Raw genomic sequence first — 25,158 nt, 5'->3', positions numbered from 1 at the left:
AGGATGGTGGAAGCCCCTCATAATGGGCACAGCAGGTGCACAGATTGGAGAACTCAACACAGGGATGATGAGAATTCCTCATAATGGGAAAATCAGGGGAACAGACCTGGGAGCTCAATGCAGGGATGGTGGGAGCCCCTCATAATGTGCACACCATGTGTATAGATCTGGGCATAGGCAGCTCTCTAATTAGGCAAATTAGGCGGTCGCCTAAGGCCTCGCACCTACAGGGGCCTCGCGGCCAGTGGCGGAGCAACAACATTTAGCAGGACGCAGTCAGGGAAATCTCCCAAGTAAAAGATTGTTTTAAATCCTCGGATATAAAAGTTGCTGCAGTCCCTTCACTGCGGCTGCCAGGTGTCTGTTGTCCGCTGACACTTACCCTGCCTTCTCTGCCTGGGGATTGGCCGTCTGATTATGTAATCCCAAGATGTGGAGGAATCGGTGGGCGTGTACCTGCATCAGTAGGAAGTGACTGCCTGGTCAGCTCACTCTGCTATCATCAGTTGTTGCTCTGGGAGGAGAGCTATGCCCTGGCCCAGGAACATACAGGTAACCAGGCCCGACTTGTCACGCTGCAGGCTGGTAATAGATTTGTGGTGTCTACTACGCAAAGCGGGTGAGTAGCCCCTGGGTGGCTGAAGGAGAAGGAGAGGGCCCCTTGGTGGCTGAGGGAGAAGGAGAGGTCCCCTGGGTGGCTGAGTAAGAAGGAGAGGGCCCCTGGGTGGCTGAGGGAGGAGGAGAGGGCCCCTGGGTGGCTGAGGGAGGAGGAGAGGGCCCCTGGGTGGCTGAGGGAGGAGGAGAGGGCCCTTGGGTGGCTGAGGGAGGAGGAGAGGGGCTCTGGGTGACTGAGGGAGGAGGAGAGGGCCCCTGGGTGGCTGTGGGAGAAGAAGAGGGCCCCTGGGTGGCTGTGGGAGAAGGAGAGGGCCCCTGGGTGGCTGTGGGAGAAGGAGAGGGCCCCTGGGTGGCTGGGGTAGAAGGAGAGGGCCCCTGGGTGGCTGGGGTAGAAGGAAAGGGCCCCTGGGTGGCTGGAGAAGGAGAGAGCCCCCTGGGTGGCTGGGGGAGAGGGCCCTTGGGTGGCTGGGGGAGAGGGTGGCTGGGGAGAGGGAGAGGGCCCCTGGGTGGCTTGGGGATAAGTAGGGATCCATGGGTGGCTGGGGGAGAAGAAGGACCCTGGGTGGCTGGGGGAGAAGGACAGGGCCCCTTGGTGTCTGGAGGAGAAGGAGAGGGCCCCTGGGTGGCTGGAGGAGAAGGAGAGGGACCCTGGTAGCTGGAGGAGGATAAGGAGAGGGACCCTGGGTGGCTGAGGGAGGAGGAGAGGGCCCCTGGGTGGCTGTGGGAGAAGAAGGTGGCCCTTGGGTGGCTGGGGGAGAAGGAGATGGCCCCTGGGTGGCTGTGGGAGAAGGAGAGGGCCCCTGGGTGGCTGGGGTAGAAGGAGAGGGCCCCTGGGTGGCTGGGGTAGAAGGAGAGGGCCCCTGGGTGGCTGGAGAAGAAGGGAAGGGCCCCTGGGTGGCTGGAGAAGAAGGGAAGGGCCCCTGGGTGGCTGGAGAAGAAGGGAAGGGCCCCTGGGTGGCTGGAGAAGGAGAGAGCCCCTGGGTGGCTGGGGGAGAGGGCCCTTGGGTGGCTAAGGGAGAGGGTGGCTGGGGAGAGGAGAGGGAGAGGGCCCCTGGGTGGCTGGGGGAGAAGGAGAGGGCCCCATGGGTGGCTTGGGGAGAAGGAGAAGGATCCATGGGTGGCTGGGGGAGAAGGACCCTGGGTGGCTGGGGGAGAAGGACAGGGCCCCTGGGTGGCTGGGGGAGAAGGACAGGGCCCCTGGGTGGCTGGAGGAGAGGGAGAGGGCACCTGGGTGGCTGGAGGAGAAGGAGAGGGCCCCTGGGTGGCTGGAGGATAAGGAGAGGGACCCTGGGTAGCTGGAGGAGGATAAGGAGAGGGACCCTGGGTGGCTGGATGAGGAGAAGGAGAGGGACCCTGGGTGGCTGGAGGAGGAGAAGGAGAGGGACCCTGGGTGGCTGGAGGAGGAGGAGGAGAGGGCCCCTGGGTGGCTGGAGGAGAAGGAGAGGGCCCCTGAGTGGCTGGAGGAGAAGGAGAGGGGCCCCTGGGTGGCTGGAGGAGAAGGAGGAGAGGGGCCCCTGGGTGGCTGGAGGAGGAGGAGAGGGCCCCTGAGTGGCTGGAGGAGAAGGAGAGGGGCCCCTGGGTGGCTGGAGGAAAAGGAGAGGGGCCCCTGGGTGGCTGGAGGAAAAGGAGAGGGGCCCCTGGGTGGCTGGGGGAGAAGGAGAGGGGTCCCTGGGTGGCTGGGGGAGAAGGAGAGGGCCCCTGGGTGGCTGGGGTAGAAGGAGAGGGCCCCTGGGTGGCTGGAGGAGAAGAAGGAAAGGGCCCCTGGGTGGCTGGAGAAGGAGAGAGCCCCTGGGTGGCTGGAGAAGGAGAGAGCCCCTGGGTGGCTGGGGGAGAGGGTGGCTAGGGAGAGCAGAGGGAGAGGGCCCCTGAGTGGCTGGAGGAGAAGGAGAGGGGCCCCTGGGTGGCTGGAGGAGAAGGAGGAGAGGGGCCCCTGGGTGGTTGGAGGAGAAGGAGGAGAGGGCCCCTGAGTGGCTGGAGGAGAAGGAGAGGGGCCCCTGGGTGGCTGGAGGAAAAGGAGAGGGGCCCCTGGGTGGCTGGGGGAGAAGGAGAGGGGTCCCTGGGTAGCTGGGGGAGAAGGAGAGGGCCCCTGGGTGGCTGGGGGAGAAGGAGAGGGCCCCTGGGTGGCTGGGGGAGGAGGAGAGGCCCCCCGTGACGCCACAGTCAGTTGCCAGGGAAGAGAGTGGAGCTGAGCCAGTCCTGCATATCTGACATCAAAGCCAAACATGGTGGAGCTGGAGCCCTTTGCCCTACACAATGACAGCACCCGAGGTGGAAGGTGAGGGGTAGCGGGACTGTGACATTATATAGCATATGGACTCTGTACATTATTGGTAGTTTTGGTTGGAGTTGTCCTTTAGATGTTTAACTCTGTTGTTTTCCCCCCCAGCTTTGAGGGACTGAGGAATGACAGCCCACTATGCTGGGACTTATAGTGCCCTAGAATGTGGAGGATTGAGGAATCCTCAGTCCCTCACAGAGGGCACTACAAGTTCCAGAATAGCAGGCTGCCATGCCTTAGTCCCCACAGAGGGCACTACAAGTCTTAGCACAGCAGGCAGTAGTTCCTCAGTCCCCTACAGAAAGCAGTACAAGTCCAAGCATAGCAGGCTTCCATTCCTTAAGGGAGGAATGGCAGTGCACTATACTGGAATTTACAGTGCCCTCTGTGGGGACTCAGGTATGGCAGCCTTCTGCAGTGGGACTTGTCGTGCCTAGACTGTGGCGGACTGACGAAGGGAAGTGTAAGGGGGTCTCTGGAAACTCTGATGCAAGGGGGAGCTTTGGGGACCACAGAGTTCCCTTTTACACCAGAGTCCCCAGCTTTCCCCCTCAAATCAAGGTTCCCAGAACTCTCCTTACATCAGAGTCTCCAGCATTCCCCCTAAATCATAGTTCCCAGAACTCCTCCTACATCAGAGTCTTCAGAGTTCCCTCTTACAGTGTAAGGGGGAAACTCTGGAGACTCTGATGTAAAAGGGACTCTGTGAAATTTGATTTAAGAGGGGGACTCTAATGTAAAGAGGAATTCTGTGGACTCTGATGTAAGGAGGAGATGCTGGGGGGGAATCTGATTTAAAGGAGAACTCTTATGTAAGGGGAGACACTGAACCCTGATGTAAGGAGGGACTCAGGGAATCATGACCTATAGGGAAATGCTGGGGACTGTGATGTAAGAGCAGACATATATATATATATATATATATATACATACATACCCAATGTTTAATGATCTTTGATTAAAGAAGAATTGGTTAGAGAAATTTCTAGAAACTGAATTCATAGTACAAAGGTTAAGGCCCTTAATATATGCAATTTATGCAGTTCATTTTTATCGCTTGAATTATTTTTCCCATTATGGGTGTGAGTGGGGCCTCATGTCCAAGTTTTGCCTTAGGCCTCACAAAGCCTAGAGCCGCCTCTGGATCTGGGAACTCAACACAGGAATGATGACCCCCTCATATTAGGCACAGCAGGTGTATAGACCTGGGAAATTGTTGCAGGGATGGTGGGAACCCCTCACAATGGGCACAGCACGTCGATTAGGGTTGCCACCTTTTCTTCAAGCCAAACCCGAACACTTTAGCGGCACAGGGCATTTTTTTTTCCCCGCAGTAAACACTATAGGATTATAAAAGACCTGGGACATATTTGGGTGCCCCAAGGAGAGCAGTAACGCGGCAAACAGTGTTTCTGGCCAAATTGCTCTTGCTGACATCATCGCCCCACCCTTCAGTGGTGCCAAACCTGCCTCCAGACAGCCGCCCACAGCTCAGTAGGCAACAGATTTGTGTGTGACTTTCTCGGTTACTTGGGGAGCCACAGCCTGGTCTCAATAATGTGTCCGGGTTTCAGGTGGACTGAAAACCGGACATATGGTTCAAAACCCAGATAGTCCAGGTGAAACCTGGACAGGTGACAACCCTAATGCGTATAGATCCAGAAATTCGGCACAGGGATAGTGGGAAGTTGGAACACCCCTAAATGGGCAAAGCAGGTGTACAGATCCACTGAAATATCAGATATAGGGGGTCTGATACTCTTTTATGTTAAAACAGTGAGCTGAAGCAATGTGATGAGCAGGGCTGCTGTTTGAAACCACAGCCCCCCAGAGGTGCTATGAAACAGTGGCACTGGCTTTATCCACATACCTCCCAAAAATGAAAAAAAAAAAAAAAAGTCCCTCCTCTGCTGCCACCTCCTGGTTGATGTGATGGGGCCCAGGGAAATGTAATTTAAAGTGGAGTTCCACCCATTTTTGGAACTTTAGATCTATGTAATCCCCTTTAAAATGGCTTTTACCAATGGAAACTTTTTTTTTTTTTTTTTTTTGCTAGTAAATACCTTAATTTCGGCATTATTGCTCCTCTCCTCACTTCCTGGTCCAATCGGCGATGACGTCATTCGGCGATCCGCAGTGTCTGCTGGGATGTATTCTATTCCAGAAATCTCGCAGTAGCTGTATCTGTACTGAGCCGTGCCTGCCCCGCCTCCGCCCCGCCTCCGCCCCGCCTCCGCCCCGCCTCCGCCTCGCCTCCTCTAATTGAGTTGCATTGTATGAATGTATTAAGGCTGTTTTCTGCCCCGCCTCCGCCCCGCCTCCTCTCATTGAGTGGCAATGTATGAATGTATTAAGGCTGTTCTCTGCCCCGCCTCCTCTCATTGATTTGTAAGAGGAGGCGGGGCGGAGGCGGGGCAGAGAACGGCCTTAATACATTCATACAATGCAACTCAATGAGAGGAGGCGGGGCGGAGGCGGGGCAGGCACGGCTCAGTACAGATACAGCTACTCCGAGATTTCTGGAATTGAATACATCCCAGCAGACACTGCGGATCGCCGAATGACGTCATCGCCGATCGGACCAGGAAGTGAGGAGAGGAGCAATAATGCCGAAATTAAGGTATTTACTAGCAAAAAAAAAAAAAAAAAAGTTTCCATTGGTAAAAGCCGTTTTAAAGGGGATTACATACAGCTATGTATTCCAACCTATTAAAAATGGGTGGAACTCCGCTTTAAGTCCTGGTAAGCATGTAGAAGTGGGGGTGTGGTCTAGTAAAATCAACGTATTCAATGAGGCAGAAATTAACAATAAAGTTCCCCCGGCCCCCTGCTTAGCTGATGAGGCCTGGGCCTAGTACAACAAAACCACCTGTACTGCCTTATCAGCAGCCCTGGTGATGAGGACAGTGGGCACAGAATGCCTAGTTACCTTCCTACGATGCCTCCTGAGAGGGGGAAGTTTCCTGGGTTTAGCATTATCAGCATTGTCCGCCTGCCTTGCCCACTCCTTTGGGTAGTCTTTGGACTGCTTATCTGATAGGCAGCCCAGTGACCAACCAAATCAGTGCACATGGCAGGCAGACAACTGCTGCTAATTGCAAGGTGGTAGCATGGTTTCCTTCAACAGAAATAACTCTTTCTGGCAGGATCCTCATGTATAACACTTTGCAACAGAATCTCAAAAAAGTGTATGCGCTGACTGAGGCATGATGTCCAAAATATTTTAAACTAGATTTTAGGTTTTCATATACTTTATTCATTTTAAAATGGCCCTTTTTTCGTTACCGGTGTCTACACAAACCTCTCCCAGAGACCCAGTTATTCATTTGTTGGATATCACCATCTTTCCTCTTGTCCAGCACCCTGCCTCAGTACACCTCTGAAAACAGGTGACAACTGTTAAACCACTTTTCGATAATTCCACTTTTCACACATTTCTGCAAATCTTGCAGGTCGTTGGTCCTAAAATGCAGCGGCTACCGACAGGCTCGCTGGTGGGGGCAGCAGATAAACCAGATTGCCGAGGACCATGGGAAGGACTTCTTGAGCTTACATCGGTTTGAAGCCCATGCGCCTGTGCGGGAGAAGACACAAGTGAAATGGTAAGGATGCTTTTTCATATGTATGTCACCCGATCTCAGAAATAATTTTTTTCTCCAAAAAGCCTTTTATGTTTCCATGATAGCTTAGAGATTTCGTAGACGTTATGCGACTGTCTGCAAATAAAAAACCTTTTGTGACCAGAAGTCATTGATGTCGAGATGCTCAGACCAGTGTTGATTAACTCAGTGATTGATTTGCCAGCTTAAATCATTTTTGCACTGTTTTTTTTTTTTTTTAACCTTTTTTAGCTCTTGGGACGTGTCTGGTATGCCCAGAACTTGAAAACGTTATAGCATATATGTCTAGAGCTTGAGTAGGTTCAAACAAGCTGATGGCTGCAGTATGTTGTCAGGATTGCATGTGGGAGGAGATCGGGGCAAATCTGTTCCTCAATCTCCTCTGCTCCTCTGGAGAGTATGAACCTGGAAGCACTCAGCTCTGAGAATCTCCAGTTCAGTTTTCAAGCCAGATTGTCGAGAACCATGGGAAGGACTTCTTGAGCACACATCGGTTTGAATCTCATGCACCCGGGCAGGAGAAATGAACTGGTAAGGATGCTTTGTCATTTATATCACACCCGACCTCATAATAATTTCTCTCCAAAGACAATTTTTTGTTGACTATAGTAGCCAATGAACTTCTACCTTTCTACCTTTTATGCTTCCAGTTAGAAATTAGTAGACGTTATGCGACTGGCTGCTACCAAAAAACCTTTTGTGACCATAAGTCATTGATGCGGAGATGTTCAGACCAGAGTTGTTGATTAACTCTATGACTGATTTGCTTGCTTAAATAATTTTTACACTGTATTTTTTTAGCTCTTGAGACATCCTGAGCTTGAGTAGTAAACAAGCTCATGGCTGCAGTATGCAGCTTTTGTTCAGTTTGCTCCTGGCATTTCTGTAAAAGCGGTCTGGGTGGCTATAGAGCCACCCAATCACTTTCACAAGACTCACAAATTGGGAGGAGATTAGGCAAATCTCTACCCAATCTCCTCTGCAGAGTGTGAACCTGGAAGCACTCAGCTCTGAAAATTTCCAGTTCACAGTTTTCAGGTCAGATTGGCAAGGACCATGGGAAGGATTTCTTGAGTTTGTCCCTCATGCACCCATGCAGGAGCAGACGCAAATTAAATGGTAAGGATACTAATGAATTTCTACATTTAATGCATCCACGGTGATGTATAAATTATACTATACTATAATTATAATATAATTATACTATAAATTAGTAGAGGTTATCTGACTGGCTGCTATCAAAAACCTTTTGTGACCAGAAGTCATTTATTCTGAGATGTTCAGACCAAATTTACCAGTGTTAATTAACTCTATGAATAATTTCCCTGCCCTAAATCATTTTTAAGCTGTTTTTTAATTTTTAGAATGTGTCTGGTATGCCCAGAGCTTGAAGGCGTTACAACATATCTGATATGTCGAGAGCTTGAGTAGGTGTCATGGATATGCAATAATGTATGATAGCTTACCTGTTCCTCATGTCTGCATTAAGGACCAGACTCTTCCTTCTGGCTGCTTTTATCATCTCTACTTCCTGTTCCTGGCCCGCCCAGGTCATCACAGGAAGCCTATATTAACCAGCGCACTGCAGGCCTGCCTTGCTGTTCAGCAGTGTTTGTTTCCTGTTTGCCGTGTGCTTGAAACTACTCCTCTGTGTACCGACTTTGGCTTGTCTCTGACTATTCCTGTTTGCCTGTTACCCTGACCTTTGGCCTGTCCCTTGACTACTCTTGTCTGCCTGTTACCCCGACCTCGGCTTACCCTTCACCATTCTGTGTGTCCTGAGTGGCTGCTTCCCTTCACTCCATACGGAGCGTGACCTGGGGGACCCCAGGGGCCGCGACCTGGGCCCAGCTGCAGCGAAGTCCATCCTCACCACTAGAGGCCCTGGTGAACACCTGCTGGGTCTTAGACTCCGCGCCCTGGGGAATCTTGGGTTCACGTTCCGGTCCATCCGCAGCAGTCTGCTATAGGGTTCACTACCTTGCGCTGCGCCCCTGCCTCCAACAGGGTGCAGTTGTCATCTGGCCACAGGTGACCTGACAGTAGGTTTAAACAAGCTCACGGCGGCAGTATGCTGCTTTTGTTCAGCCGGCTCCTGGCTTTTCTGTTAAGGATGACCTGGGTGGCTATAGAGCACCCCATCACTTTCACAACTCTCGCAAGTTGCGTCCATGCCTGACTACAACAAATGTTGTCAGGATGGCAGGTGAGAGGATATTAGGCAAATCTGTTCCCCAATCTCCTCCGTAGAGTGTGAACCTGGAAGCACTCGGCTCTGAGAATTTCCAGTTCACAGTTGTCAAGCCAGATTGCCAAGGACCATGGGAAGGAATTCTTGAGCACAAATCGTTCTGAAGCTCATGTACCCATGCAGGCGAGGACGCCAATGAACAATGAAGGGGTAAGGATAATTCTTCATCTGTCTCACACCTGACCTTTTAATAACTTGTCTCCAAAGAAAAATATCTTTGTTGCCCATAGCAGCCAATTAACTTCTTCCTTTCATGCTTCCACGGTGAAGCAGAAATTAGTAGATATTATCTGGCTGCTACCAAAAACCTTTTGACTATATATAATTGATGTTTAGATGCTCAGGCAAACTTTACCAGCATTGATGATCCCTGGCTTTTCTGTAAAAGTGGTATGGATGGTTAAAGAGCCCCCGATCACTTTTATAGGACACATGGGTAGTGCCCCCCCCAATGCCTGACCACTATAATGTTTGTCAGGAGGACATTGGGCCAAATCTATTGCTTGATCCCCTTGTCGGAGTGTGAACCCAGAAGCGCTCAGATCTTAGAATTTCTGGTTCACAGCTGTCAAACCGGACTGGCAGTGCCTCCCATGTGGGTAAAGATGGCCCTTTGCCCAGGTTTATGGAACAGAACACCTGTATAAATGAGGCTTAAATCCCCCCCAACGAGTGGCAGCCACCTACCTAAATACTTGCCTTAAGCCCCAGTCATGGGTTAACCTTTGCTTAAAGAAGTCCAGGTGTGTCCTGCTCCTAACAGCCCATTCAAACTTGTCCCTGGAGCCATACCCTTCTGGTTAGCTGGGGGCCACCATGAGCCAAAGAAATGAATAGGCTGGGTGACAGAAGCTGGGTATGCCAAAGACTTATTTTCGGCAAAGGCTTTTTGACACAAAACTCGGCATACAGTGATGGCTGGTACGTATTTTGGTAGGTGGCAGCCACTCAGGGGTGGGAAGACATTACTAAAGAGGAACTTTAATTGTATTTGATTTTGACCCAAATTTTGCTCAGCAATGCTTCCACCCTCAATGAAAATCTGTCAACAAAACTCTGACTATAGACTTGAATTGAGATTGGAGGAAGAGTAACATACCACTACTGAACATGCAAACTCTATGGCAGTCTTTCCCACCCTTTTCAACATGGAGAAACCCTTGAAATAACTTTCTGGTCTCAGAGAACCCCTGCTAAAAATGACAATCTACAACTCCTACATTAGTGTGATAGTCAGTGGGAAGAATGCTCCTTACACTTGTGGTCATTGGGAAGAATTACCTTCTCACCATAGGTGTGCACAGCCTATTGAATTAGGGTGTGCACCCTAAAACTCAAACACGCATGCCTTTGTGGACAGGGAATGAATGGGAAGTGCTCTGTACTAAATGGCTTTCTGTTTTTTTTTCCCACAAACTGAAGCATATTAAACACAGTTTACTATGCTTCAGTTAAGATTGAACACAGTGAGTGTGTTCACTGTGTTCATTTAGAAAAGGAAGAGGCCGGTAACTGACATATTGATTATCTTCTTCCTCTGCTCTCCATCCTGAAACACCCCCCCCCCCCGCAGCAGCCGGGGGGAGAGGAGGGAAGCCAGAAGCACTGGGGTGGGGGGCGCAACACAGGGAGAAGCCCGGGCAGTATTGGGAATTGTCACCACATAGAGTGATTAGGGTGTTCCCTGGCTCACCCCCTGTGCATGCCTATGCCTCTTACAGATAGATAGATATCAGTGGTGTCAGTGGGAACTTATCTGAGAGGCAGAAATGCTCATCGCTCAAGGAACCCCTAGCAACCTGGAGGAACCCTAGTTGAGAAACCCTGCTCTATGCAGATAAATCTCTGGGGGGTGGACTGAACCTAGGATACTATAACTGTTAGGCTGAAGAGTTGCCCAACATTTAATTCTATTTATTGTCATGGCACTGATTCTGATTTTTTTCCCTGTATCTGCTTCTTTAGGTTTGTTAATGGTGCCACTTATTTCGCCGCGGTGGCTGACGCTTTGATGCAGGCACGGGAGGAAATTTATATCACTGACTGGTGGTAAGTTAAGGATTTGATCTATCCTGGATGTCTCTGGCGTTTCTTCAACCTGTTCTGAACCCCATGTGTTTTTGTAATTTTAAAGTGCACACTTTGTGAATTATCACCCATCAAACTCCAAGGATCACTTTTAGGCAGGGGCTTATTTAGTAGAGCTGCGCAAAAGAAAAGGGGAACAGAGCTTTACCAAATACTGCTGTGGATGGGGGTTCTCTGTCTACTTATTTTACATATAGTTTCCTCTACAGTCCCACTGTCTTGTCTTCTCCATTGTCTTGTCTTCTCCATTGTCTTGTCTTCTCCATTGTCTTGTCTTCTCCATTGTCTTGTCTTCTCCATTGTCTTGTCTTCTCTATTGACTTGTCTTCTCCATGCAGGCTCAGCCCAGAGGTTCACCTGAAGAGGCCAGCACTGGATGACAACTGGAGGCTGGATATCATCCTGAAGCATAAGGCGGTGAGTCCTCGATGATTGCCTTTTTTTGTCCCCATTACTGCTCTCAATACTTTCTTATGTTTGTGAATTACTTTGATATTCTGATTAGGACAGATTGTCTTAAATATAAACTGTGTGCATTCCCACCACTTTTAATCAGATTCCAACCACCAATGCAGTGTTAAGGTGGAAGGTGAATTTACAGGGAAGGCAGGGACCTCATCAATGCAATGATTCCCATTCACAATGCACATGAGCAGGTGACGCCTTCCTGAAGGTGCAGAACAGAAGTTGTGTATGAATCACCATTGTGGTCAAACAGAATTTGGCCTCATGACCAAGGATCTATGGTACTTAGACATATTGTAAAATATGCCTAGCATAAAAAATGTGCTCTTTTCCCTTAGCTGGGGAGCCGCATGTAGGATGGTGCAGTCTGTACTCCCCACAGATGGTGCCCGACGGGCTGACTGCAACTTGCGGCCCAGGGGTCAAGTACAAACCAAAGGCCCATGGTGCAGCAACTCGGCCCCCCTCCCACTATCCTTATCGGCCTCCTCCTGACCCCCATTCCAAGCCGAAGCTCTGCTCCAGGTGCTCTCTACTCACAGGCTGAATCTGGTTTCCTGACCTGGCTAGCAGGGGGAGGTTGGAGGAAACTGGGACAGCTCAGTTGGGACTCGAGGAGAGTCTCCAGTGGGGAGGCCTGCACTCTGTCCTTGTCCTCAACCCGCACTCAGTAGGTCAGCGGCAGGGACATTTTACTTATCTTCACCAGAAAACTTTAGGCATGTCTGTGGCAGAAGCGGCACAGCCTTTTTACAGGGCATCAGAGTGGCCCAGGGGGCAATTGCCCCCCTGCCCCCTGGCCCAGTCCTCCCCTGGTGCCCGGCTAATGCTGCAGTGCAGAAGGGGAAGGAAGTTGCGAGTAGCTTGGTTCTTCTATGACCTCCTGTGGTCACAAGGAGACAGCTGTCTGATTGGACGCTGGGGCCCATGGGACTCTAGCGGGCATTTTGGATCAGGCAGAGTTTTTTAAAAAGGTAAATCTAAGAGTAAACCAAGTCTGACAGGGAGAGACCCTGCAGACGAGGGAAATGGGGATTTTAATGTGCCCAAAAATATGAAAGAAAAACCAATCATAAAAAAAAGAAACATTTTATTGAAAACAAGATAGAAAATCGACACATAAAGATACAGCGTATAAAAGGTGTATCACATAACACAACGCATCCTAGAGTGCGGTGGATCAACACGTTTCACCCACAATCTGGGCTTCCTCAGGATCCAGATGCGGTTTAGACTTTTCAAAAATATACACCCTAAATAAAAGCACAATATACACCCTAAATAAAAGCACAAAACTATATCTCACGCGCCATGCAGCGAAATCTAGAATAATGAGCTGGAAAATGACTGATTGGTTAAGGCAGGGAAGAGGGATATAAAATCCCCTATATAAAGTATTTACCCATACAGGGATGAATGCAGTCAAATATTGAGCACAGATAAACCCAAACATCAAAAAGTATAGATTTTCTAAGCACCACTTAGGACATAAGGTACGTATCCAATAAAGAAAAAAAGTCCCGTGTCAAAAGATTATCGCTCCAACAACTGTCCCTGCCGCAGACAGACCGGCCCAATCCTTTATTTAAAAAATATTTCCCCTTTCATAGGGGAAAAAAAAGAGCAAAGAAAAAAATAATATAGCATATACAATTGCAACGCAAGTCCTATTGTAATTGAATATTATTAAAAATGACCTTTCCTTTTCAATCTGCAGTGCAGTGGCGGTCCGTCCATTGGGGGCGCAGGGGTGCCGCCCCCTATCCATGAATCCGACCCCCTAATCTACATGCAGGGCGCCGGATGTATGGATTCCAATAGTGGATTTTTTTTTTTGAAGCATGCGATTACAGCCCGATGCTCTAATGGGCTTCAAAAAAGGGTGGGCTCGGGGCGCAGAACACTGCGCCCTGAGCCCACCCAGCTGTATGGCAATAGCGAATAAGTATTCACTATTGTCACACTGATTCTCATCCCAGCCAATCCGGAAGAGGGTTGTGAGGCCCCTTTCCCAATTGGCCAAAAGGAGAAGCGATATTACTGGCCACTGGCCAGGAAGAGGGAGTAGACACGGCTGGAGGAGAAGCACAGCGGCTCAGCCATCCAGCACTCCCTGGCTTGGACAGGAGGAAGGAGGGGGTAAGGAGGCAGGGGAGGGATGGAGGGAATATGGTGTGATGTTTTGCCTGTCGGCCTTCCTTCCTTCAGGGGAAGGGGGGGTGGTGCATTGGTTTGCCGCCCCCCCCCCCCCCCCCCAAATTACCGGGCACCAGCTGACACTGCTGCAGTGCTGTAATTTTCTGAAAATGCAATGCAATATGGCTACCTGGATGTGTGCTGTACACAGAATGTATACTGACCACACCCCCAGAAACATAATTTCCTGCTTGTGTGATTGGCTCACCAATTTTCCCAGAAGTCTGCACTAAGATACAAGTCAGTTTTCAGGCATCCCCTGCAACAACAATGTCATTTTTGGTGAGATACTCCCAAAAGGAGCATGCCTAAAGGGATGCAGGCCCAGCAGCTTTCCTCGTTAGTGCTTTGCAGCTGCACAGCTGATAGATAATTATGAAACCACTCCCATTAGACCCACTCGACACAGAGGAACAAACAGGGATTTCTTCAGAATAACAAAAAGGAAGGAATCTGCAACAAATGTTGTTATAATCCTTGCAATGTACATACACTAGATACCCAGAGGGGAATGTTTTTTTCTCAACAAAAGTTGAGTTCCGCTTTAAGACACCTCAGCTCCTGGGTTTGGCACGCTTTATGGCTAGCGTAGGGACAGGTTCCCTGTCTGATAAGGACAGTGCTTGGAGGTAAGGAAAGGTTACAGGGGAGTAGGGATAGTGCAGAGGCTACGTCTGCCTCTCTTCAGGAATCGGGAAGCCTCCTCTTTGGCTGTGGACCGGCTAGGCTGCATTCTGCTCCTCGTTGCAGATGTTGTAAGCATCTTCAAGTCTTCAGACCGCTGTCACTGTTCGTAAGTGGCTCCAGACGGGTGTGCCTACCCACTGAGCCTAAATAAGTTAAGTTAACCACTTTACCACCGGAGGATTTTGCTGTCTTACGTCCAGGCCACTTTTTGCGATTCGGCACTGTGCGACTTTAACTAATAGCGCGGTCATGCAACGCCGTACCAAAACGAAATTTACGTTTTTTTTCCCCCATAAACAGAGCTTTCTTTTGGTGGTATTTGATCACCTCTGCGCTTTTTATTTTTTGCGATATTAATAAAAATATGCGAAAATTTTGAAAAAATAACAATATTTTTCTACTTTGACAGTTAAAAAATATCCAATATATTAAATTTTTGTCATATATTTAGGCCAAAATGTATTTAGCTACATGTCTTTGACAAAAAAATTCTCAATTAGCGTATTTTTAACCGCTTTATGTCCGGAAGGTTTTACCCCATTCCTGACCAGGCCATATTTTGCGATTAGGCACCGCGTTACTTTAACGGACAATTGCGCAGTCATGCAACGCTGTACCCAAATTAAATGTATGTACTTTTTTTCCCCACAAATAGAGCTTTCTTTTGGTGGTATTTGATCACCCGTGCAATTTTTATTTTTTGCGCTATAAACAAAAAAAGAGCGACAATTTTGAAAAAATAACAATATTTTTCACATTTTTTTATATGAAATTCCCCCCCAAAAAAAATGTAAAAATCTAAATTTTTTTATCATTTTAGGCTAATTTGTTTTCTGCTACATATTTTTGGTAAGAAAAATCGCAATAAGCGTATTTTGATTGGTTTGCGCAAAAGTTATTGCGTTTACTAAGTAAGGGAAAGATTTCTGTCATTTTTGGTGTTTTTTTTTTTTTTTTTATAGAGTAATGGCGGCGATCTGTGATTTTTTTTTTTTTTTGCGGGACTGCGACATTGCGGCGGACAGATCGGACCCTTGACTGACATTGTTGACACTTTTGGGGGTACCAGTGACATTACTGCAGTAATCAGTGCTATAAATATGCACTGTTACTGTAAAAATGACACTGGCAGGGAAGGGGTTAACTTTTATTGGAGAGGGAGGGGTTAATGTATGCCTGGTGCTTACTAACGTGTGTGGGGGGAGGGGACTGAGTGACACAAGGACAGATCGGATGTTCAGCTATGCTGAACCCTGCAATCTGACCCTGCCTGTCACTTAGGAGATTTCCACACTAGATCCCCGACGATCGGGGAGGAGCGGCGGTGATCCCCTGGCCCGACTACCGCTGTAACTGAATACAGCGGGAGCGAGCCTCCGGCGGTGCTCGCGCGCACGCCGCCGAGAGAGGGGAATGTCTGGTGACGTAGGTCTACGTCGCCAGACGATAACGAGCCACTTTGCCCGCAGTACAGTCAACGTGACTGGTCGGCAAGTGGTTAAACCTTTCTACAATATAACTTTATTGCCTAACTTAGACTGTGTGTTCACTGACACCCACACCACACTGTACCTTGCTCACGCACAGGTGGAGTGCACAGCCGGCCATAGAGGTGAATGGTTGTATGCCCCTTGAATGTGATTGGGTATTCTTTGCAAAGTGAAGCTTTACTTCATTTTTCTAAGCTTTGGAGCAACTGCATTTTCCGAGTGCAACTGTACTTGCAAAGTGCACAGTCTATTTGTCTTTAGTAAATCTACTTCTTTGTCTTGCAGGAGGCTGGAGTCCGGGTTTGTATCTTGCTGTTCAAGGAGGTGGAAATGGCTCTGGGAATTAACAGTGGATATAGCAAGAGGACATTGATGCTGCTGCATCCTAATATTAAGGTGAGAGGCCAGCTGTACCTTTTTTAGATCATGTATAGATAAGGGCTGCATCACTTCCCACAAAGGATCGTTCGTTATCATTCATCATCATCCATCGTTTGTCATCCATTATTATTATCCAGTCTGGAACCATCCTAGCATCTTCTCTTATACAACAGAACTCTTAACTAAAGAGGGGATGCCATCAGTCATTACAACCATTATGTATCGCTCATCAACTGTTCATACACTCATTATCAATCCTCATCCACTATTTGTCATCTATCATTATTATTAAATTTGGAGGCAATCCTAGTAAATCCTCCTATACAACATAACTCTTAATTTAAAGGGGGGACAACATCAGTCATTACAACCACTATATATCACCCATTAAATGTTCATTAACTATCATAATCGGCAACCATTCATCTTCCATCATTGGTCATCTATCACCATTATCAGCCATTGCCACGATTGTGCATCAACTGTTCATGAACATTCATTATTACCTATCACAAGGGTGTCATTTCAGGCCACATCTGCAATATGGATGCCCTCACAGGTCCAGTTGTATCTGTAAGACTATGTAACTACACTATTATTATTCAGGTGTGTGCTACAAGTGCAGAGTTAAGGAGTAGGCTATGTACAGAGTTCAGGAGTACGCTACGTACAGAGTTCAGGCATATGCAACGTGCAGAGTGTGCAGGGTTTAGAGCTGCACTATGTACAGAGTGTGCAGGGTATAGAGGTGCGCTATGTACAGAGTGTGCAGGGTTTAGGGGTGCGCTACGTACAGAGTGTGCAAAGTTCAGGTGTGCGCTACGTACAGAGTGTGCAAAGTTAAGGGGTGCGCTACGTACAGAGTGTGCAAAGTTAAGGGGTGCGCTACGTACAGAGTGTGCAAAGTTCAGGGGTGCGCTATGTACATAGTGTGCAAAGTTCAGGGGTGCGCTACGTACAGAGTGTGCAAAGTTCAGGGGTGCGCTACATACAGTGTGCAAAGTTAAGGGGTGCGCTAAGTACAGAGTGTGCAAAGTTCAGGGGTGCGCTATGTACATAGTGTGCAAAGTTCAGGGGTGCGCTACGTACAGAGTGTGCAAAGTTCAGGGGTGCGCTACGTACAGAGTGTGCAAAGTTTAGGGGTGCACTACGTATAGAGTGTGCAAAGTTCAGGGGTGCGCTACGTACAGAGTGTTAAAAGTTCAGGGGTGCACTACATACAGAGTGTGCAAAGTTCAGGGGTGCACTACGTATAGAGTGTGCAAAGTTCAGGGGCGCGCTACGTACAGAGTGTGCAAAGTTTAGGGGTGCACTATGTACATCTGGAAGCTGCTGAAAGCCAAACTGTTCCTTGTAAACACAGAAGACTTTGTGTTTGCAAGTGACAGTGGTGAGCAGAAGCAGAGGGTGAAAGCCGGAGGTAGCAAAATGGAGTTCTATCACGATCCAAGTGCTAAAACCGGGTGGGAAAGCCATAAGACAAGGCTGGGTGGGACAGATTCAGCCCGTGAGCTTTGTGTTTGACATTTGTGGCCTTTTGGCTATGCCCTTATTTCCTCTTACTGTAAAACCAATATATATCTACATTTTAATATTCTACCGTCATCATGTCTAATTCACCATTATTCATAAAGTATCTCCTATATCTGCATTTATCATTATTATTATTGTCTAGAATGTGTAATCCATGATAACCATTCACTGTTTAGCACACATCATCATCATTCATAGTACATCATACTAATTTTCTTTATATATTGTTTTCCAGAAAGCATGATTGTCATCTTTATTTGTTCTTATTCAAAATGCATAATTTCCACGTTACTATTTATCATGCATCACCAATTTTTTATCTTCATTCGTTATTTCCATATTGCATCATCAAATGCATGATACTTATTCATTATACATCACTTGTCATTTCTGTTCATCATACCTACATACATATAAAATATTTATTTCATCATCAATCATCTTCATTTATTATACACATATTAAATCATCCACTATTTTCATTCATCATGAATTAACCATTATTTTAATTCATTATTGTTCATCATCATCATCATGCACAGTGAGGTGACATGTCAGCCTCTCTCCATCCTGTTTTAGGTGATGCGTCACCCGGATCATGTCTCCTCCATCGTCTTCCTCTGGGCTCACCACGAGAAGATGGTGGCCATTGACCAGTCCACAGTTTTTCTGGGGGGTCTGGATCTGGCCTACGGCCGATGGGATGACCATGAGTATCGACTGACGGATGTGGGCTCTGGCAAGATGCAACAGCAGCAGCAACAGGTATCAACCAAGTCTACGTAAAGAGGTCTCTACATGACTCTTTAACCTTATACTCCAGTACTTCTGATACTTTACTACTATTTCTCCAAACTAACACTACTCCTAAACCATGCTACTGCTCCGCCATTTTGTGTCTAATACCCTTCCTGTCACTTTGGCCAATCAGTACTGTTACTTCAGCTTGCTCTACTACCATATCATGCTTTGCACAACATGGCGACAAACGCCTAAACTTCTGCCTATTCGGCCCTCTGTTCAGCAGGAGCTGAGCATTATATATTCAAGTGGTATTTCTAACTATATAAGACAGCTTCCTGCTGTGAATGGTTCCTAAGGAAGCAGCGGGTGCTTGCGCCTGCTGCATCCCTAGCAACAGCTACATTGGCTTACATGGCTAGGAATCCCTGGCAATGTAAGCAAAGGGGTGAGGATAGCGGTGATATCACTGACCAAATTTGGTCACTGACCATATTTAGTCAATGATGTTATGTTACTTCTATCCTTGCCCTGTGCTTTATAGGCAGAAGTACTGCTAGGATTGGTCATGTGTACCAGGTCTGTCAAGTCTTTAATTTTGGCGAGTTGGCAGGTGGTGGGCATCATGGTTGACGATGGATTTACAATAAAGGAGTTTATTGGGGATTTTTATTTTTTTAATAGAAAGACTTGTCAAATATTTGAGTGTCTTAGTTCTAGGTAGGCAATTTTTTTTTGTGAAAGAGTAGGGGTACTATGTACACCTTACTCATTCATGTGGGGAGCAGTGGTATAAGGGGCTCCTTTTTTTGTAAAGAAAGCTTCCAGATTCCGATAAGCCCTCTACCTGCAGACCCCCACGGCCATCAGGCCAGGGTTGTGGGGAAGAGGCCCTTGTCCCCATCAAGGGGAGGAGGACCATGGGGACAAGGTGCTTTGCCAGGACCTATATTGAGGGCATGTGGCCTGGTGTGGTTGAGGAAGGAGGACTGAATGTTCCATTTTACTTGCTTGGGATTACATGCTTGGATTTGGGGTCTGGCAAAGATTTTTAGGGGGACCATACACATTTTTTTTTCCATTTTATTATTTGTATAAGGAAATCCCTTATTAAACTCTATACTGGACCCAAAGGGTCAGGTATTGATTTCCTGGGAAACCTCACACATTTTCCTTTTTTTGTGGGTTCCTTCTTAAAATCCATACCAGACTCTGAGTCTGATATGCATTTTGGGGGGAGGTGGACAATGTGACATCCACAAAAAAAACAGTTTAAATTGCCGACAAGTGATAATTCATTGCAAAAATGCACCCATGCCCCTCCCAAAGCTCCACCAAAATACATTTCAGACTGCTATGTATTTTGAAGGACCTTTGAAGGGGTCTGTATGCTATTCTTTTTTTTTTTTTTTTTTTTTAGAAGGCAGGGGGGAAATGCCATTTATCAGTCATTTAAAACAATTGTTCCTAAAACAATGTTTGCACTGGTACATAGACACTAGGGCAGTACCCATCCCATGCTATTTTTTGACAACCCTTTGCCTATTAGCTCAGAAAATTGGCATTCTCAATTTGACAGATTTGGCTCTAATTTATTATAACGGGTTTGGGCTTGGCATCCAAACTAAAGTTCCTTGAACCCTGCTCTATCCGGACCCAGGGCAGTTTGCCTCATCCCTACTCTTCAGCTCCAGTATGGAAGAGCAACAAATGGATAGTAAATTTCACTCCTAGCTCACCATGATCTCTGATCTCTCCCTTTGCAAATTCCATAACATCTCTTATGTGACGGAACCATCCCACACTTCGCTTGAGTGCTTCAGTCAGTATAACGCTTCCTCCAGTCTGCACATAGATATCAGATATTATAGCTGCATACTGCAACCAAGAACTAGACAGGACTCATTTAGCTGCAAAACTGGAACTCTTTATTTAAAAAAACTCACAGAATTTATACTACACAACCAGGTGAGGCTGATCAAATTATCATACGCAAATGCAACTCTATACAGAAATATAATTAACATGCTAATTAACTCCGCACTTGAAACCAGCCTAGGTGGAGTGCACTGAATGCTAGCAGGCAAACAATAGATGACACAATTCACAATTAACCATGGGACAGACAAGCTTAGCAGAAAACACATAATACCTTAAAAAAAAGACAATAGCAGGAGATCACCAGCAACAGACTGTCCAGCATCGAGCTCACAAAGTACAGTACACATTATTTTTGTAAACACATCCCTACAATAGTTTGCTAGCAGACAATAGGTGTATTAATTAGCACAATTACAATGTGTGGAAGACAGGTGGTTGAGCTGATGATATTAACATCTGCTATGAGTCTGACTGTGTGGAGCAGTCCTAACTGGTAATGGGGCAGCTAGGACCTAAACAGGGACCCCGGGCCTAGAGTCCCAGAGTCTGTGTGTCTTGGGGAGATATGGACTTGAATCCAGAGTAACATTACTCCAAGGTTCCTCCCAGCATACACCTCAAAAAGAGTAGTGTTACCTTAAAAGCCAGGGCCCATAGTCAGTAGGCAAGATGCTAGCATGCAGTCCCCTCCAAAAGCCTCTGTCCCGGGTGAGTCCATTACACTCTTGGCCTCTTACTCAAAGTACACATTATGCTCCTAAAACCTAGTAATGCAGCACCATGAATGAAAAGCAACAGCTTCAAGTGTGTTTATGTACCATCCAGTATCTTTCTAAGCACTTCAATAGCATGCAAATGTCAATTTAATGTAGAAAGACACGGGGTTGAGTTACTTTAACTGGAGAGTACAAAATCCGGGGCAGCTGTGCATGGTAGCCAATCCACTTCTAGCTCCTAATTAAGCATCTGGAAAAATCTAGAAGCTGTTTGGTTTCTATGCAGAGTTGCACCAGCTTTTGCAACTGAAGAGTTTCAGTAAATCAACCCTATGGGTTGGTCAGCCCCTTCAGCTTACTGCACCTATTTGAACATGAACAGCTCAGTGACCAACAGCAATACAAAATGTTGATTTGTAGAAGGAAAATCAATGACTGTCCCCTGGTATACTACACCTGACTGTAACGGATTAACCAGCACCCCGACTGGGTACATCCATTGTGTTTCCAGAGGGCTCCAAGCACTCCACCAGACACCATAACCACCTCAGAACCCACAAACTGCCTTAGCTTGGTTGGGGGTCTTGCCGTCTCCTACCCACCCTGGACCTACGATGAGGCTCCAGGTTCCAGTGGGTGAACCTTTCTTTCCCCAGAGAGTGAAGCAGGAACAAGCTCTTACAAGAGCTTAGTGATTATTCAAGGGAGTAGGAAGAGCATAGCAAACCCTTGTAGCAGATTCCTCCAATGAGAGACAGGACTCTAGATTGAGGGTGAAATAGAACTCAAAACTGTTTATTCAAACACATGCACAAAGAGATCTACACTGTGGGACAATCCCCCTTCCCCCTTAGCAGCCAATCCACATACACACATACATCCCATAATAAGTTTATCTTAAGGCAGACAAACAATAGAACAATGGAATACAGGCACTTACCAATAACAAACCCCACCCCATCTCACTATCTAGCAAGGGTCTATGAGACACTCCTGCAATGTTCTAGTAATCTGAAAAGTCAAACCATTCATCTTCATACATTTCCTGAGAGATATTGCTGACAAATATTACTGTCCCATCTGAAGCCATCCCAACCATTCTCTCAGCGTCCCCCGAGTATCTGTCCCTCACTCCCAGTGACGGTGAACACCGTCACACTGACTATTTGCCCTCAAAAAGGATGGGTAGACTAGCTTACCAATAGTCACAGCATGTGGGAAGGGGCAGCAGAGCTCTGACCCAAGCTGTAGGGCTATCAGGAATAAAGCAAGAAGACTCCTGATGGTGCCTGCTCTTCATTCTTTGTGCCATGTTACATTTTTTTTATAAATGAAGGTTTACTTTTTGTGACTTCTCATAACTATTTCTCCATAACACCATTTAGTACATCTAACTCATTATAATTGAAATATCAGCTTTCAGTGGACAGACCCTACAACACCTCCTCATACTCCGTTTAACCTTCGCCATTATCTCTTTCTTTTCTCTGATGTCTCTTTTCTTTCATGGTCTGTCCTCTCGCTGTCTGTCTCTTCTCCTATAAGGTGGCATCCCGCTGTCTCTCAGCAGAATGGAACCGCAGCTGTGGACTCACCCCCCGAGGAAGCTGAGATGGTCTCCCAATACTGGCTGGGCAAAGACTACAGTAACCTGATATTTAAAGACTGGGTACAACTGGACAAACCTTTTGAAGGTAACAGACCACCTTCTAGCTATCTTATTTCTTGGAATATCTATGGAACTTTATTCTGAGAAGGAGGGACAGATTCCTAGACTCCTTCTCCATGTGTCACCCTACAGGTTGATGGACAGACTCATTACTCTCTTCTGTCTGTGCCACCCTACACAAATTAAGGGACAAACTCATAGCTTCTTTCTCTATCCAATTGCTGACTGCAATACGTATATATACATTGTGGATTGCAAGTGCTTTACCGGGGTTATGGCTGAAACTATCAGCTATAACCCCCGTGATTTTTTTTTTTTCTTTTTTTTCTTTTTTTTTAGGCTGACGACTGACTTTCTTATGAAAGTGGTCTGAGCAGCTAATTAGCCGCTGGATCACTTTCAGAAGCAGTGGGAGGGGACGCCCCCCTCCTTCCGCCACTCGCCGGTGCTTCTCAGGCTTATCAATTTTAATGCACGGCTGGCCATAGACGGTCCCAGAGACCAGATTGTCTCTGATTGCCTCTGTGGTCTTGGAGGACTGGAGCAACGTCATGGCGTCCCCTCTGGTCTAGGGCGGAAGTAAAGAATTTTTTTTGAGCAAAAATTATATTTTTTTTCATTTTTTTTTTTTTTTTTGTATCTTTTGCTTTTAACGGTAGAGGAGAGATCAGGGTCATATTAACCCCAGATCTCTCCATAAAGAGGACCTGTTGTCCCATTTTTCTATTACAAGGGATGTTTACATTCCTTGTAATAGGAATAGAAGTGATTAAAAAAAAAATTAAATGGACAGTGAAAAAATAAAAAGCAAATGCATACATAAGTCGCACACACATTTTAATGTGTTCGAACCACACACGTGAGGTATCACCGCGAACATTCGAGCAAGAGCAATAATTCTAGTGTAACTGTAAACTGATAACCTGTAAAAAATTTTAAAGTGTCACCTATGGAGAATTTTAAGTATCGTAGTTAGTCGCTATTCCACGAGCGCACGTTTTTAAAGCGTGACCTTGTGGGCGTCTAATTCTTCGACGTAACATTCTTTCATATTTTACCAAAGAAATGGGTTTTATATTGTTTTTTTTGCATTAAAATTCATTAAAGTGCATTTTTTCCAGAAAAATTGCATGCAACATAAAAAATGGCAATGATCGATTTTATTCTCTAGGGTCTATGCTAAAACTATATATATGTATGTATGTATGTATATATATATATATATATATATCTCTATTTATCTCTATCTATCTATCCATCCATATATATAGTATTTATATATATATATATCTATATAGATATCTATATATATTAGGGATCGACCGTTATATCGAGGGCCGATATGCACTTTCCCCGTTATATCAGAATCCGCCCCCCGGAGGTTACCGATATTTGGGGAAAGTGCTTGTACCGGAGTGATGCCTGCAGCTAGAGGCATCACCCTGGTACCGGCGTCCATAGCCGAGGGTCGGCTGTCTTGTGATGACAAAAGATTGTGGCTGAGAAGCCGCTCGACTGTCATTACAAGGAGCGGGAGGGGATGTACCCCCCCTCCTGCCACCTTCCGCGGCTCACCCGGGTCTTCGTCCCACCGGGAGACCCAGGCAACCAGCCTGCACGGCCGCCGAAGACCCAATCAAAACCACAATCGGGTCTCCATGCAAAACCCCGGAAGTGATGTATTGACATCACTTCCGGGTACTCGGCGCCAGATTAAAAAAGAAAATGACAGCATTCAAAACAGCCAAACTTGGCGTTTTGAATGCTTTTAAGTGCAGAGGAGGGGTTTGGGGTCTTTTAGACCCCCAGATCCCTCCACAAGAGTACCTGTGAAGAAAAAAATATACAAAAATATCAGCGCATATCGGCGGATACCGATATGCATTGGCCAAAATATCGGTATTGGCAATGAAAAATCGATATTTGTCAATCACTCAGTATTTTTTGCTAGAGAATTAAATAGAGCCCCCAAACATTATATATATAAAATGTTTGGGGGCTCTATTTAATTTTATAGCAAAAAATACTGATTTAAAATTGTAAACAAGAAGTGCCAGAAAAGGCTTGGTCGGCAACCTTACCAATGGACAGACTCATTACACTCTTCTGTCTGTGTCACCCTGCAGGAAGAATACAGACTCACCCTTGCACCCTGGGCATACCACTGGGTTTTCCTGTCTAGGAGCCTATTTTTAACTGATTTTAATAAACAAGTCCAATGATTTAAGATCCCGAGCAGTATCCAAGTTATTTTTGTGCCATTTTGTCCGGGAGCGCCATCATACTCGTTTTTTGTTGCTACTTTCTTTTCTCAGTTGGGATCTGGGTTAGGGTAGGCAGCAGCCCGGACATGGACATGTAATTCATGGTGGACCCCTTTGGGCATTGTCCGACCTCATTGTTCCAGCCCCGCCTTCTGATTACCGGCACCACAGTGCCAGGATTTTCTGTATACATTTACAGACTCATACCTCCCTTCTATATGTATCATTCTGCAGGAGGAGGACAGACACATAGGGGGTTATTTACTAAAACTGCAGAGTCTGA

At 46.8% G+C, this 25,158-nt stretch overlaps 1 protein-coding gene and 1 long non-coding RNA gene across 3 annotated transcripts in view; one reads left to right on the top strand and one right to left on the bottom strand.

The window, feature by feature from the left end:
* Positions 1–25,158, bottom strand: part of LOC309552384 — an 879,384-nt gene that overhangs the window by 80,562 nt on the left and 773,664 nt on the right. The gene's annotated exons all lie outside the window — the stretch shown is intronic.
* Positions 1–25,158, top strand: part of PLD2 (phospholipase D2) — a 148,867-nt gene that overhangs the window by 99,660 nt on the left and 24,049 nt on the right. The window contains exons 10-15 of one of the 2 annotated variants that reach the window (XM_082253318.1): positions 6,346–6,495; positions 10,730–10,813; positions 11,191–11,269; positions 15,976–16,086; positions 18,184–18,369; positions 22,513–22,636. In XM_082253318.1, coding sequence (XP_082109444.1) covers positions 6,346–6,495; positions 10,730–10,813; positions 11,191–11,269; positions 15,976–16,086; positions 18,184–18,369; positions 22,513–22,636 — 734 coding nt within the window. Of the gene's footprint in view, positions 1–6,345; positions 6,496–10,729; positions 10,814–11,190; positions 11,270–15,975; positions 16,087–18,183; positions 18,370–22,509; positions 22,637–25,158 lie in introns of both variants that reach the window. The other variant, XM_082253317.1, reaches the window with a different exon arrangement.

The sequence above is a fragment of the Pelophylax lessonae genome, assembly GCF_965119305.1.
Source record: "Pelophylax lessonae genome assembly, chromosome: 4".
Classification (NCBI taxonomy): domain Eukaryota; kingdom Metazoa; phylum Chordata; class Amphibia; order Anura; family Ranidae; genus Pelophylax; species Pelophylax lessonae.
The sequence above is the reverse complement of the archived record's forward strand: the minus strand, read 5'-3'. Positions and strand labels throughout refer to the sequence as shown.